At 37.1% G+C, this 14,910-nt stretch overlaps 1 protein-coding gene across 1 annotated transcript; it reads left to right on the plus strand.

The window, feature by feature from the left end:
- LOC109217235 lies at positions 1-2,428 on the plus strand. Its single transcript, XM_019381466.1, has 2 exons — positions 1-221; positions 1,392-2,428. The coding sequence occupies exons 1-2, from the start codon at positions 120-122 to the stop codon at positions 2,406-2,408; spliced, it is 1,119 nt and encodes a 372-aa protein (XP_019237011.1). The 5' UTR covers positions 1-119; the 3' UTR covers positions 2,409-2,428.
- Positions 2,429-14,910: the final 12,482 nt, after the last annotated feature.

The raw sequence follows: 14,910 nt of genomic DNA on the forward strand, positions 1-14,910 counted from the left end.
ATTGGAGCTCTAACATTTTGCTATTTCTAACCCTTTTCAATTTTAGAAGAGAAAAGCTTTATTATACTGTACTTTTGAAAGAAAAAGAAAAAAAAGGAAAGTTTGAACCTTCTCAAACCATGCTAGTTCGAATATCTAAATTTCGACATATTGGCAAGAACGCCTACCTCTTCACTTCAGTGAGATATTCTACAGATGAAGCAATTTCTACCACCACCAAGGTAACCCCTCTTGAAATCTTCGAAAATTTCCAGTTTTTTTTTTGCAGAAAATATTGTTTAAGCAATACCCATTTCGATAAATTTATGTATCTGGATATTTTTTTTGTCTCTTTTGCTGCTATGATTTTACATATCAAAGTGTTATCTTAGGCGCCTAGATTTTCTTACTTATATTTTATATTAAAATACTAGTAATTTTTTTTAGACAAGTGTTTTGTGGTGATGAAAAATGTGGTTATAGCTAGAGAGAAATGTGCTCAAATGCTTTTATCTTATGATACCAAAAGAATCAAACTTAGTATACTTTTTTCGCCAAAAGAGTGCTGAAAATATAGAGTGAGAAGGAGTTGAACAAGAAAAAGAAGCCCTATGTGTTGCAGAATCATAGTTTATACAGGAATTCCCCTGCCTTTCAAGGATAATGCACCTATTTGTATGAATAATCCAAGAAAAGAGTGAATAAAATTTTTCCTTCGCTTTGTGCAGTTCACCACATTTTTGTTCGCTAGTTTCTTTGACTGGTTAAGAAACTGAGAGGATGTAGTATAGAATGTTTTTTGGTGCTAAGACAAATGAGGCGATTTACCAAACAAGTAGTTATAAGAATAAATTTGAGCAAATTAACTTACCAATCACTTAAAAAGAATCTGCAGAATCATGTAGATATAGAAGCACTAGGTCCCAAAGCTACTTGTTACAGTAATCCTTTCAAAATGGAGAACATATGAGGGGCATCAAATATATTGTTATTTTCCTAGCTAGTAGCCATTTTACCAAGTTTAGTTTGAAAGAAGACCTTTTCTAACCTATCTTGATTAGGGTACTTAGCGTACCAATATGATGTTTAGTCATCTCCGTTTGCTGCTTTCCCTTTTGACAAATCACATATTATTTGTAGCTCATGAGACCTTTCTGGTAGTGAAGTTTGAGACTCCCCTGTAATATGGTTCAAGGAGTTACAAGTTTGTGCTCTACAAGTAAACATGAAGTTGGAATGCATAACGTCTTGTTTCATGGTCTAAATCTGCATGTTTATTTTTATTATTATCATTTGTCAATGCAATGTTGTAATCTGATGAAACTATTCTTGCTTAAGTGTCTTAGTTAAAATCATTTTATGGATAGAATCAAATTTGGTGCTCAACACCCTTTGCGTCTGCTCCTTTTCAGAACCCTTTCTTGTCAGACTACCTCATCAAATTACTGGGATTCTCTAGAGATGAAGCGAATTCTGCAACTGCCAAGTTAAACAGCATGAAACCCCCTAAGAGTCCTGATTTGGTAATCAAATTCTTTCAAGAGATTGGTTTAGAACGGACAGAGATCAAGAAGTTAGTTTCTATTACCCCACAGCTGCTTTTTTCTGATGTAAACAGGACTCTTAAACCCAAATTTCAGTGTCTACTAGAATCTGGGTTGTCTGGATCCGACCTAGTAAATCTCTTCAGATCGGACGCACGAGCTCTATTTCGAGGAGTAGATTCTCATTTCAGGCCTAGTTTGGAGTATCTTAGGAAACTATTTAGTAGTGAAGAATGTTTGGTTAAAGCTATAAAGAAATCACCTTGGTTACTTGCTCCAAATGGTCCAAAACAAATCAATCCCAAAATATTGTTGTTGCAAAGGTTTGGTTTTTCAAATCCCAAAATCGAGAAGCTTTTAGTTCAGAAACCACGGGTAGTTTTGCAAAAAACTGGGTGGCTGGAAGAGAAATTGCACAGAGTTGAAAAGGATCTACAGATTTCTCCCAAATCTGGAATGTTTTTCTATGGAGTTATTGCACTTGTTTCAGTTAGTAACTCAACAGTGAAAAAGAAAATGGGAATTTTCCGGAGTTCTGGATGGTGTGATCTGGATATAATGACTGTGTTCAGAAAGCAACCTCTCTGTTTGGTTACGTCGGAAGCTAAAATTCAGCGAGCATTGGACTTTTTCACGGGGGAACTCGGATACAAACCGGAACACTTGGTTTGTAATCCTGCGGTTCTAATGCTTAGCTTGGACAAGAGAGTGATTCCTAGAAATGATGTACTGAAAGTTTTAGAGGAGAAGAAGCTGAATCAGAAAGTATCTTTTTTGAGAGCTTTGCGTCTATCTGAACGTATGTTTCGTTCAATATTTGTGCTTCCTTACAAGGAGGAGGTACCTAATCTATATGAGTCATATATGACTTCCGTGAGACGTTAGAGACACAACGCTCAAATGAGGTGTGATTTTCATCTTTATGGTTCATATCATGTCTTTCTGTTTTCCTGTTTTCTATTGAATTTTGTTCTTTCAGGTTGTAGTCAGACTCACTAATCTGCTGGATTCTAATTTACTGAAATGAGCTATATATAATAATGAAAAAACCCGGAATGGGGAATACTAGCTAATAAACTCTTGCCCCCAGTTCAAATTATTTGGGTTTGGGGTGTTTGACATCAATAATGCCTGTTTGACTCGGGACAATTTGCAGAAAAGAGGCTACAGTTTGTGGAGTGTGCAATAGGTGTTACCTTTGTGAAGAAAGCAGGAACCAGTGAATCATCTCGCCCTTCTTTGCAGAGTATCTAGACAATGCTGGGATCTATTTTTCAGCATCTGTGGTATTTCTTGGGTGATGACTATATATAGGATGATTTTGGTTTAGGATAGGAGACTTTGATGATTTGAGAGCTTATCGCTTGGGGATAAACCTTCTTGTTCTTGATGGACACCAAATGTTGCTATTGAAGTAGAGCAAACTCCTTGTAGTAACCACTCTAACCTGTATTAGTTTGAAAAATATAATAGTAAGTTTCTCCTTATTTTACTCGAGCCGAGGGTCTTTCGGAAACAGTCTTTTTGCCCTCCCGGGTAGGGGTAAGGTGTGGGTACACATTACCCTCCCCAGACCCCACTTGTGGGATCCCACTAGGTGGTTGTGAAGTCCGTAACTCCCAATTAACATGGATATTGTTGATCCTAACTCATCATAATCTTCCCAAATATACGGTGTCACACTTCCTTTTTTACACACCCGAAATAGTATAAGGGAGTTTTTTCACTTTAACTGACATTATTCGAAATGAGATCATTTTGTTTTATTCAGAGTCGCCACTTGGAATATTTTATCGGTGTCCCAAGTCACCGGTTTATTTTAAATCCCAAATCGAGGAAGTTCGACTTTCCTTTTAAAGTCTGCGAACCAGAAATTCTGAATAAGGAATTCTGTTAACCTGAGGGAAGTGTTATGCACCCCCGGATTCCGTGGTTCTAGCACGGTCGCTTAAACTAATATAATTGGCCTATTATCTGATTTTAATACATGTTTTAACCTATGGTACCTTTTTAACTCTAAAACCGCTTTTAATTATTTTAAGGAAGATATTAACGTCATCTAAAACACGTCTTTGGACCGCGCCACATGAAATGCACCCGCAGTCCGAGACACATTTTATTTAACGTTGTTGAGATTTGGATTTGGGTCACATGAAATGCACACCCGAGTTTAGGAAGGTAATTTTAAATTACGCGCCTGAAGCGACTACGCATTTTTTCAACTTTGCGAGGGCCATGGAAAATTCGACTAAATGGCACGCCTCGATTTCTAAGGACTTAGATATTCAAGATCAATGACATGAGGGCCGTGCATTTTGAGATTTATTTGGCACGGCACGCCTCCAATTGTTTCAAAGGGTTTTATTATCTGAAGTTGTTATAATCGGGTCGCATGAAAGAATTTCTTATCCACCAGCTTCTGTCACTCAATTCAACAAAGCATCCTACATTCAACATTTCGTAATTGGTCATCACATGTATACAACAAATTGACTTAGCAACAAGAATTCGAGCAGCCCCTTAATCTAATAATCTAATAATCTAACAATAAATGGCAAAACAACTAACAATCAGTCATAAACAAACAAGACATGACAATATAATATTAAAAAGATAACAAATATATTACTACTACTCAAATTTACAAAGGCAAGAAGTTAAAAGCGAGAAAACAGAACTGACCCAACGAAAATGTAACAGGAATACTCACGTTTACAGCAACGTCGAGTTTCAGCAGCTCGAACTCGACGGAAAAAATGGACAGCGATAACCATAGACTGGAATCAACGTACGACAACCTCCACACGACTCAAACTCACAAACGACTCCAGACTTCAGTTAAACATCCATGTTTCGGACACTAAGAATCAAATCAAGGACGAGGAAGACGAAGCATTTTTTTGTACTGTTTTCGACTTTCTGAAATCTCAAACCTGACTTACGCTCGTTCCCTCACTCTGTTCATGTGCGTGACTGTGTGTGTGCTCGATCTGATGGTGTTTACTGGTTTTCCGGCGAGTTCTGATGGCGGGAGTGGCGTTCGCCGGTGGAGTTGGGTGAGAGTCACGACGGAGAAAGGTGTTGTAGGTTGAAGAAGATGATGAAGAAAGGTCAGCTGATTCGTGTGCGTTTGGTTACTGCTGTAGGAACTGGATGTAATGGTTGCTGCTTCTGTTCGTCGAATGAAGAAGAAGAAGTTCAGGGGGTCGTTTTGTTTCTGCTCCAAATGCGGCTGATTCTAAAGGGGTCTAGGTCTTCTCCATGAAGAAGATGATGGAATTCATATGGTGGAGGGGTCGTTTTTCACTGTTTCGGCGCTACTGTATCTTAGGCGTTTGTGGTGTCTGTTTATATTTTAGGTGTAGGTACTATTGTATAGGGATAGAGATTAGGTTAGGCATATGAGCTTAGCGATTATGGGCTAGTGAACTGGGCCAAAGACTAAAAAAAAATGGACTACAAGATTTATAAAGACGGGATAAACCAACCTAAAACTAATTCCTCCTTCTAAAATTATGTACAATTATAATATAAAAATATAAAACGAATTTTAATTAATTGAACTAAACTATAAAACATAAAACTATTTTTTGTGTTTTCAAGATTATATAAAAATAAAGATAAGGTACTATTTTTGTATATTTTTTATTTAAATTTACCAAAGATACGTAAACTAAAATATTTTTTTGTAATTTTCATTTTTGTGACGAAATAAAGTAAAAGAGTAAAAATTAGTTGAAATAGCTATATTAGGCCTAGATTAAATATTTACGTGCTAAAATATGAAAAATCTTGGGGAGGGTCAAAAATTACATGTCTACAGCTGCCCCTCTTTGACTGGAAACGCGAAGAGTTTTCAGACAAAGAATGACTAGAAAGATTTTTTGACCCGACCCTTATTTAGAAAGGCCAAAAGCTAAAAGAAAGTAGAATGTGACCGAGCGCTGGTATCTGAGCTGCCAACATATCCTTGGCTATAAAGGAAGCAGGCCACGTGTAGTTCAGAAGTGAATGAGGTGATGGAGTACCGAGGTTGAGAGCCGAGCGAGGTGCCGTCGAGGTTCCGGTCCGCGGTCCCGTTATTACATCAAAATCAAAATATGAAAAAGACTAACTAAGCCTATCAGCTACGAGTTACAAGATTCCTATCTATGAGTCTTCTGAAGCTTGACCTTGAATCTTGGTTGGTTCTTCATGCGGACCCTGATCTGAATCTTGATGCTTGTTAGCTGCAGGTGCTGGTTCTTTCTTCTTTAGCTTTTCGGATCAAGGCGGGACATGCGAAGCTTGTGACTTCAATTATATCTTGAGCAGTCCGCATCTTTCTCCGCTTCTGGATTTTGAGTTTACTTCTTTTTCTTTTCTTCTTTTTCTTTATTCTGGATTGAGACTCATTCTTTTGGTCATCTCGAACCCTGTGTCTCGAGGTAAAACCTGCTCAGACACCAAAAACAAACAAACGAAATTTTCTGCCCCAGTTTTCACTAGGAAAATTTCGTGAGTTATTTGTAGCTAAAATCTAAACTTTTTTTTTAAGTGATAAAATAAGGATTGTGTATCTTTAGGAGGAAAGATTAGGGAATAGCGCCCTATATCTAAAATTCTCAACTAGGGAATGGAGGCCCTATGTTGGCAACAAAGGCGACTAGGGAATGGAAGCCCTATGTCTAAAAATCTCAACTGAGGGATTAGAGCCCTAATGTTGGCAAAAAAGGTGACTAGGGAATGGAGGCCCTATGTCTAAAAATCTCAACTCAGGGATTAAAGCCCTGATGTTGGAAAAGATTACCAGGTTATGCTGGCATCAACTAGGGAGTGAGACCCTAATGTTGAAAAAGCAGACTACTGAATTTTGTACCTATGCTAAAATGAATCAAGAAGGATTTTTTTTGAGAAAATCATTCTTTTAAAAAAATTGCCCCAGCGCCCCTTTTTTTTTTCAAATTATCCTAGGAAAAAATTCGTCAGACTAGGTTTTCTATCTTAGGAGAAAGATTCATCATACGAAGATTTCTATCCTAGGAGAAAGTTCATCAGACTAGGTCTCTTTTCTTATCTTAGGAGAAAAATTCATCAGACTAAGATTTTGATCCTAGGAGAAAATTCATCAGACTAGGTCCACTTTTGTTATCTTAGAAGAAAGATTCATCAGACTAAGATTTCTATCCTAGGAGAAAGTTCATCAGACTAGATTTTCTATCTTAGGAGAAAAATTCATCAGACTAAGATTTCTATCCTAGGAGAAAATTCATCAGACTAGGTCCATTTTTGTTATCTTAGGAGAAAAATTCATCAGACTAAGATTTATATCCTAGGAGAAAGTTCATCAGACTAGGTTTTCTATCTTAGGAGAAAGATTCATCATACTAAGATTTTGATCCTAGGAGAAAGTTCATCAGGCTAGGTCTTTTTTTTTTGCATCCTAGGAGAAAGATTCATCGGACTGAGATTTGATCCTAGGAGAAAGTTCATCAGACTAGGTCTTCTATCTTAGGAGAAACATTCATCAGACTAGGGCTTCTATCTTAGGAGAAAAATTCATTAGACTAAGATTTCTATCCTAGGAGAAAGTTCATCAGACTAGGTCTTCTATGTTAAGAGAAAAATTCATCAGACTAAGATTTCTATCCTAGGAGAAAGTTCATCAGACTAAGTTTTCTATCTTAGGAGAAAAATTCATTAGACTAAGATTTTGATCCTAGGAGAAAATTCATCAGACTAGGTCCCTTTTTTTGTTATCTTAGGAGAAAAAATCATCAGACTAAGATTTCTATCCTAGGAGAAAGTTCATCAGACTAGGTCTTTTGTCTTAGGAGAAAGATTCATCAGACTAAGTCTATCTTAGGAGAAAAATTCATCAGACTAAGATTTTGATCCTAAGAGAAAGTTCATCAGACTAGGTCTTCTATCGGAGAAAGATTCATCAGACTAAGATTTTGATCCTAGGAGAAAAATTCGTTAGACTAGGTCTTCTATCTTAGGAGAAATATTAATCAGATTAAGATTTTGATCCTAGGAGAAAGTTCATCAGACTAGGTCTTGTATCTTAGGAGAAATATTCATCAGACTAAGATTTTGATCCTAGGAGAAAATTCAGCAGATTAGGTCCCTTTTTTTTTGTTATCTTAGGAGAAAAATTCATCAGACTAAGATTTCTATCCTAGGAGAAAATTCATCAGACTAGGTTTCCTATCTCTGGAGAAAGATTCATCAGACTAAGATTTATATTGGGAGGAAAATCCATCAGACTAGGACTTTTATCCTAGGAGGAAAAATGTGAAGATCAATGGCAAGATTTTATGCACAATAGCAAGACAAATAAAGGCAAATATTTGAGAAACTTCCCTTTGTCGGCTCTTCTTTTCTTTTCTTTTTCTTCTCTTTTTTTGTTTTTTTTTCTTTTTCTCTCTTCTTTTTTTTCGAACCACTTTCCTTGCACTGCTTTGTTCCTGCTGCAAACAAAGAAAAATTTGTCAGTTTTGAAAATGGTGGTCGGTTTGTGGCCTTGAGTCTTGGGCAGCTTGGCTTCTGCTCAATTAGCTTGAGTCGGTTTCAAGAGATTTTTGCTCGGCATCAACCATGATTGTTTCACACCCATTACCATTTGTATTTGTGGCTCAATCAGCCTTGTCCCGATTGGAGATCTTTGCTCAGGTGACCTTTTCTGATATCTTCAATGACTTTCTACTTTTGAGCAATTTGTCTATCAGAGAGAATCACAAGTTATCTTTCTCGTGCCAAGTAGGTTGACAAGTGTCTTTTTGGGGGAAGCCCTTGCATGAATCCTCAAGACATGTTGAAAGTAAAAACTGAGTGTGCCGGCCAAATTTACTTTATGCAACTGAAAAGATGATAGTAGATTTTGAAATCTTTTCTTGCTTGTTTCGACAAGGACTGACTCAGAGTGAAGGACACAATGATGCAAAGAAACAAGTATTAACAAGAAGTGCCCCCTGTCGGAAGGACAAAAGGAAGAGTGTTTTTTTTCTTTTTTTTCAATAACTAGCCTTAATGGTCATAACATGCATTTTGGACTCAACGGCATGATCTATCAAGCTAATCCAATCTTCCATTTTTCCATTCTTATGACCTTTGAAGTCGGGCTTGTTCGTGCCAATCCTTCACATCAGCTTCACGACTCACTTTCGACAAGTAGTGCTCCGAGGGGTCTTCACCAACAAGTCTCTCTCATTTATTCATCTCTGCTTACCGTCGTCTTACAGTGCCCGTAAGGGTTTTCACTAGCAAGACTCTCTCATTTTTTCTTTTATTTTCCTTTTATTTTTTTTCTTTTGCTTTTTCTTTTTCTTTCCCCTTCTTTTTTTGCGAGCAACATGACAGTGTTCTATGTCGCGTGACAACCGTTGCTCATTGCCTACTTTTCTTGGCATTCTTGAAGGTTGATCAGGAGGTCTTTATTTGGAAGGTTTTTGGATATGTGTAGGAATAAAGGGTCGGCATGACGGCTCAAAGTTGACTCAGAGTGAGGGGTTGTAGACTTATAACTTTTGGAATCGACTCTTTCAAAAGTGAAATAAAACTTTTTCCCCAGTTTCAGATACTAGGGATTTTTTTTTGGAATTTTTTTCTTGAATTCTTATTTGGTTGGACCGAACCGTGAGGCTGCCTACGTGTCCTTTTCTTAAGGAATCAGGTCTAACGTAGTTCATACATCTGACCTAGACTATTTTCATCTTTCTTTCTGTTTTCTCTTTTTCTCTTTTTTTTTTTCTTTTTCTTTTTCTCTTTTTTTTTCTTTCAAAACAAATTGCCCCAGCTTCTATTTTCTGGGGGCATGGACCTTTGACTGTTCTTTTCTTCTTCTTTTTCACTTGAACTTTCTGAGAATTGCCCAAGTTTTTACTCTTGGGGCATAGACTCTTTTCTTTTTTTTCATTATTTTTTCATTTTCATCTTTTATTGGGCTTTTAACTCTAAACTTGATTCCAAAAGAGGGTGGTCAAATAAAATAACACAGGCTCAAAGGGGTGACAAAGGGTATAAAGTGTTTGGGTAGCAGAAAAAGGGTCTCCCAACCTCGAGAACGCCAAACATATTATCCTTTTGCAATCACAACATTGATGAACATGACTGTCTTCTTGGTGTGTCGTGGTCACAAGACACTTTCCATCCATTAACGTCAATCTTTCCAACAATCTTCAATTGATTCTTCCTCAAACCCAATCTTCACAATGATCTGAAGGTGACTTATACTCGACCTTAATTCCCAAGTATTTCAACTCTTTATTCATCCTCAAAAGTGCTTCTCTTTTTTTTCAGTTATCCAATTCCAGATTAAATCAGTTTCTAAGATCAGGCCAAAATTTCCGCATGCATGTCATGTTATTAGAACTAGTGCGAAAAGAACTAAGAACAGAATGACACAAAAGGACAAACTGAATTTTATTGCATAAGGATGGAAGGGTTTGACGACTAAACAAGCAACCTAAGATTCGAGTTACAAACCTAAAATAACCCGGATAATGAAAATAGCAACAAAACAGACAGACATTACTCATACAAACAGAATAGAAAGATAGAAGGGTTTTACTCAATAAAGCAAATAAAATTTGGACCACAACCCTAAAATAAACCAGATAACAGAAAAAACATCAAAACAAGCTACCAAAATCCTTCCTAAGTGAGGAGGGAATGACTTTTTAATTGATAAGCCTGACATTTAGCCACAAATTTGCTCATCAGAATCACCATGGCCTTCTCCAATTTCAGTCGGCAAGTTCCCGAGAGGATTCTCATACTCCATGTCTATCACACTTTTAAATTTGGGATTCTTGAAACCAGGCGGCAAATGGACATCGAGGAACATATATAGATCCTTGAAGGCAATACTCTTCTAACCTGCCAACCCTTGCATGTTTTTTCAACCGTTGTTCTAAGCTTTTTACTCTTTGGGTCATTTCTTCCTGTGTCATCTTTCGGGTAGGCTTCTCAATATTTGTAGGAAGATCAAACGAGTACGAGTGGTACTCAGGAGAGTGGTACTGCTCTTGCTGTGTAGCAAATTGTGACTCATGACGAGGCTGTCCTTGACCACTGGCCCTTGCTTGACACATTTCGGTCATTTGTTGTCTCAGTATTCTATTTTTCTCAAAACACAGTAGACTCTTGTTGAACCCTCTGACGCTGAGTCTCTTGATCACTTGTAACAGCTTCGATGTCAGTTATCATTTTTCCTTGGATCTTGTGTTTCCAGCTTACCACAAACCGACTACCTCAACTTTCTTCACAATTCAAAACAAAACATGTTAGAATAGACTCAGTCAGTCCTTATTATTATCAACAATTTTTTCTTTTCTTCACTTTTTTTTTCATTTTTTTTGGTTGATCGAACCTGATGTGGGTTGCCTACGTATCATGTGGGAACATGAATCAGATCTTGCGTAGTTCAGGAAGATCGGGAATAAACTAAATCTTTGTTTTGGATTTTGATTTTGATTTTTTTTATATTTCCGAAGGGAAGACTTATAAAGAAGAAAGAAAATGTTTTTGAATTTTGATTTTTTTTTTTGGAATTTCAAAGGAAAAACTTCTAAAGAAGAAAAAAAATATTTTTGGATTTTTGGACTTTTATTTTGAATCTATGAAAGAAATACTTCTAAAGGAAAAGAAAAATATTTTTGAATCTTGAATTTTCTTTTTAATTTTTGAAAGAAGAATGAAAATATTTTTGGATTTTGAGAAGAAATTAAAAGAAAATATTTTTGTATTTTTTTCAAATTTGGGTCTAAAAGAAAGACTTTCTAAAGAAGGAAGTAATGGAAAATATTTTTCGATTTTTTTGAAAATTGTGGGCCGGAACCGATGAGGTTTGCCTACGTATCTCACATCCGGTGAGAATCAGACCCACGTAGTTCGCTCATTTTGACGGGACAAGAAAACATGACTTATTTTAAAATGACTTTTCTTTTTTTTTTTGAATTTCGGGAGAGTTTCAGAATTTTCTAAATACCTATCTCTCACTTTTTTTTATTTTCTTTTTTCTCTTTTTTTTTCATTTTCTTTCCCTATTCTAGAAGCCAGTCAACATACAAGCCTGAACAGACAGATACGCAAGTAGCACATAAGATGCATCAGGATGGTCTTTTAATTTGGGTACACCTGTCCTAGACGGACCCAACCCCTGTGTTGAGTCCCCAAAGTCAAGTGCACATGATGCAAACAAGCGTTCGTACTAGGGATCCGACATGAGGCTTTGTTATACTAGGTTTAAAACCTGGGTGTATTGTTCTAGACCTGGCTTACCCAAGCGGACAGCTCGGGCCGGGGGGGCTATGTACCGGGAACCAAANGTACGTCGTACCGTACGACGACGACACTACGGACGGGGGGGGGGGGGGGGCAGCGTACCGGAAATACAGAAGCTTCACCGGCTTTGCAACTTGTCCGAACCTCGTTCAAAAATGGGATAAGACTCTAGACAGAACAGAAGTCACACGAAGTGCACCCTTCTCCATGATTTAGAAGACTCAGAGAGAGGAAGGGTTTCGTAGCAGTTTATATACAGTTCACACAATATCAAAGCGGTAAAAGCATTGAGCACATTAGGCTTAAACATGTAGGAAAATCAGATAATAAATAAAGCCAATCATAACAGCTATTCTAAGCTCGAATTCTTAAACCCTGAACCGAAGTTCTGGGTTTGGATCCCCAGCAGAGTCGCCAAAGCTGTCACACCTCCTTTTTTACACACCCGAAGGTAGTATAAGGGAGTTTTTCCACTTTAAGTGACATTATTCGAAATGGGATTATTTTGTTTTATTCAGAGTCGCCACTTGGAATATTTTATTGGTGTCCCAAGTCACCGGTTTATTTTAAATCCCAAATCGAGGAAGTTCGACTTTCCTTTTGAAGTCTGCGAACCAGAAATTCTGAATAAGGAATTCTGTTAACCCGAGGGAAGGTGTTAGGCACCCCCGGATTCCGTGGTTCTAGCACGGTCGCTTAAACTGATATAATTGGCCTATTATCTGATTTTAATACATGTTTTAACCTATGGTACTTTTTTAACTCTAAAACCGCTTTTAATTATTTTAAGGAAGATATTAACGTCATCTAAAACACGTCTTTGGATCGCGCCACATGAAATGCACCCGCAGTCCGAGACACATTTTATTTAACGTTGTTGAGATTTGGATTTAGGTCACATGAAATGCACACCCGAGTTTAGGAAGGTAATTTTAAATTACGCGCCTGAAGCGACTACGCATTTTTCAACTTTGTGAGGGCCATGGAAAATTCGACTAAATGGTACGCCTCGATTTTAAGGACTTAGATATTCAAGATCAATGGCATGAGGGTCGTGCATTTTGAGATTTTATTTGGCACGGCACACCTCCAATTGTTTTAAAGGGTTTTATTATCCGAAGTTGTTATAATCGAGTCGCATGAAATGCACCCCAGAATTTCTTATCCACCAGCTTCTGTCACTTAATTCAACAAAGCATCCAACATTCAACATTTCGTAATTGGTCATCACATGTATACAACAAATTGACTTATCAACAAGAATTCGAGCAGCCCCTTAATCTAATAATCTAACAATAAATGGCAAAACAACTAACAATCAGTGATAAACAAACAAGACATGACAATATAATATTAAAAAGATAACAAATATATTACTACTACTCAAATTTACAAAGGCAAGAAGTTAAAGCGAGAAAACAAAACTGACCCAACGAAAATGTAACAGGAATACTCACGTTTACAGCAACGTCGAGTTTCAGCAGCTCGAACTCGACGGAAAAATGGACAGCGATAACCATAGACTGGAATCAACGTACGGCAACCTCCACACGACTCAAAACTCACAAACGACTCCAGACTTCAGTTAAACATCCATGTTTCGGACACAAAGAATCAAATCAAGGACGAGGAAGACGAAACATTTTTTGTACTGTTTTTCGACTTTCTGAAATCTCAAACCTGACTTACGCTCGTTCCCTCACTCTGTTCATGTGCGTGACTGTGTGTGTGCTCGATCTGATGGTGTTTACTGGTTTTCCGGCGAGTTCTGATGGCGGGAGTGGCGTTCGCCGGTGGAGTTAGGTGAGAGTCACGACGGAGAAAGGTGCTGTAGGTTGAAGAGGATGATGAAGAAAGGTCAGCTGATTCGTGTGCGTTTGGTTACTGCTGTAGGAACTGGATGTAATGGTTGCTGCTTCTGTTCGTCGAATGAAGAAGAAGAAGTTCAGGGGGTCGTTTTGTTTCTGCTCCAAATGCGGCTGATTCTAAAGGGGTCTAGGTCTTCTCCATGAAGAAGATGATGGAATTCATACGGTGGAGGGGTCGTTTTTCACTGTTTCGGCGCTACCGTATCTTAGGCGTTTGTGGTGTCCGTTTATATTTTAGGTGTAGGTACTATTATATAGGGGTAGTGATTAAGTTAGGGATATGGGCCTAGGGATTATGGGCTAGTGAATTGGGCCAAAGACTAAAAAAAATGGATTACAAGATTTATAAAGACGGGATAAACCAACCTAAAACTAATTCCTCCTTCTAAAATTATGTACAATTATAATATAAAAATATAAAACGAATTTTAATTAATTGAACTAAACTGTAAAACATAAAACTATTTTTTGTGTTTTCAAGATTATATAAAAATAAAGATAAGGTACTATTTTTGTATATTTTTTATTTAAATTTACCAAAGATACGTAAACTAAAATATTTTTTTGTAATTTTCATTTTTGTGACGAAATAAAGTAAAAGAGTAAAAATGAGTTGAAATAGCTATATTAGGCCTAGATTAAATATTTACGTGCTAAAATATGAAAAATCTTGGGGAATGTCAAAAATCACATGTCTAGTATCTCAACTCACATCCTAACTCATCAAAATACTAGAAAGTCAGAAAGGTGTTGATAGGATCAGAAAGGTGACCACAGATATGTTTGTAAAGTAAGTTACTTTTGACAATTATATTCTTTGAACCATAAGAAGCACACTTCTAGCAGTAATAGCTCTTTTATTGATTGTAAAAAACAAAAAATTTGTGTGAAGAAAAAATTGTTTACCATATTGGAGAATTTCATCATCATAACCTTGTATAAGGTTTCTTCTTTATTCAGCGCTGCTGCTGTCAGCCATCCTTTCAGTTTTGGTTCGGACTCTACTATCACTAATAGTGTGCAGGTAGAGAAATTCTGTAACAAGAAAATAGCAACCATAGCCTCATGTATACCATTGACCAATGTTACATTATGTGTTTTACTCGTTAGGGTACATGCAAGTTGTCTCAGACATGAGCGAGTAGCGTATGCAGGATATTTCATAAGCAGTGTCCCAATATAGGAAAGTGGACTAATAAACAAATCACTACAATAATAAGTGGTGTCACTTTTTATATTTATTCTCGGTATTT

Source organism: Nicotiana attenuata, unplaced genomic scaffold, assembly GCF_001879085.1.
Source record: "Nicotiana attenuata strain UT unplaced genomic scaffold, NIATTr2, whole genome shotgun sequence".
NCBI classification, from domain to species: domain Eukaryota; kingdom Viridiplantae; phylum Streptophyta; class Magnoliopsida; order Solanales; family Solanaceae; genus Nicotiana; species Nicotiana attenuata.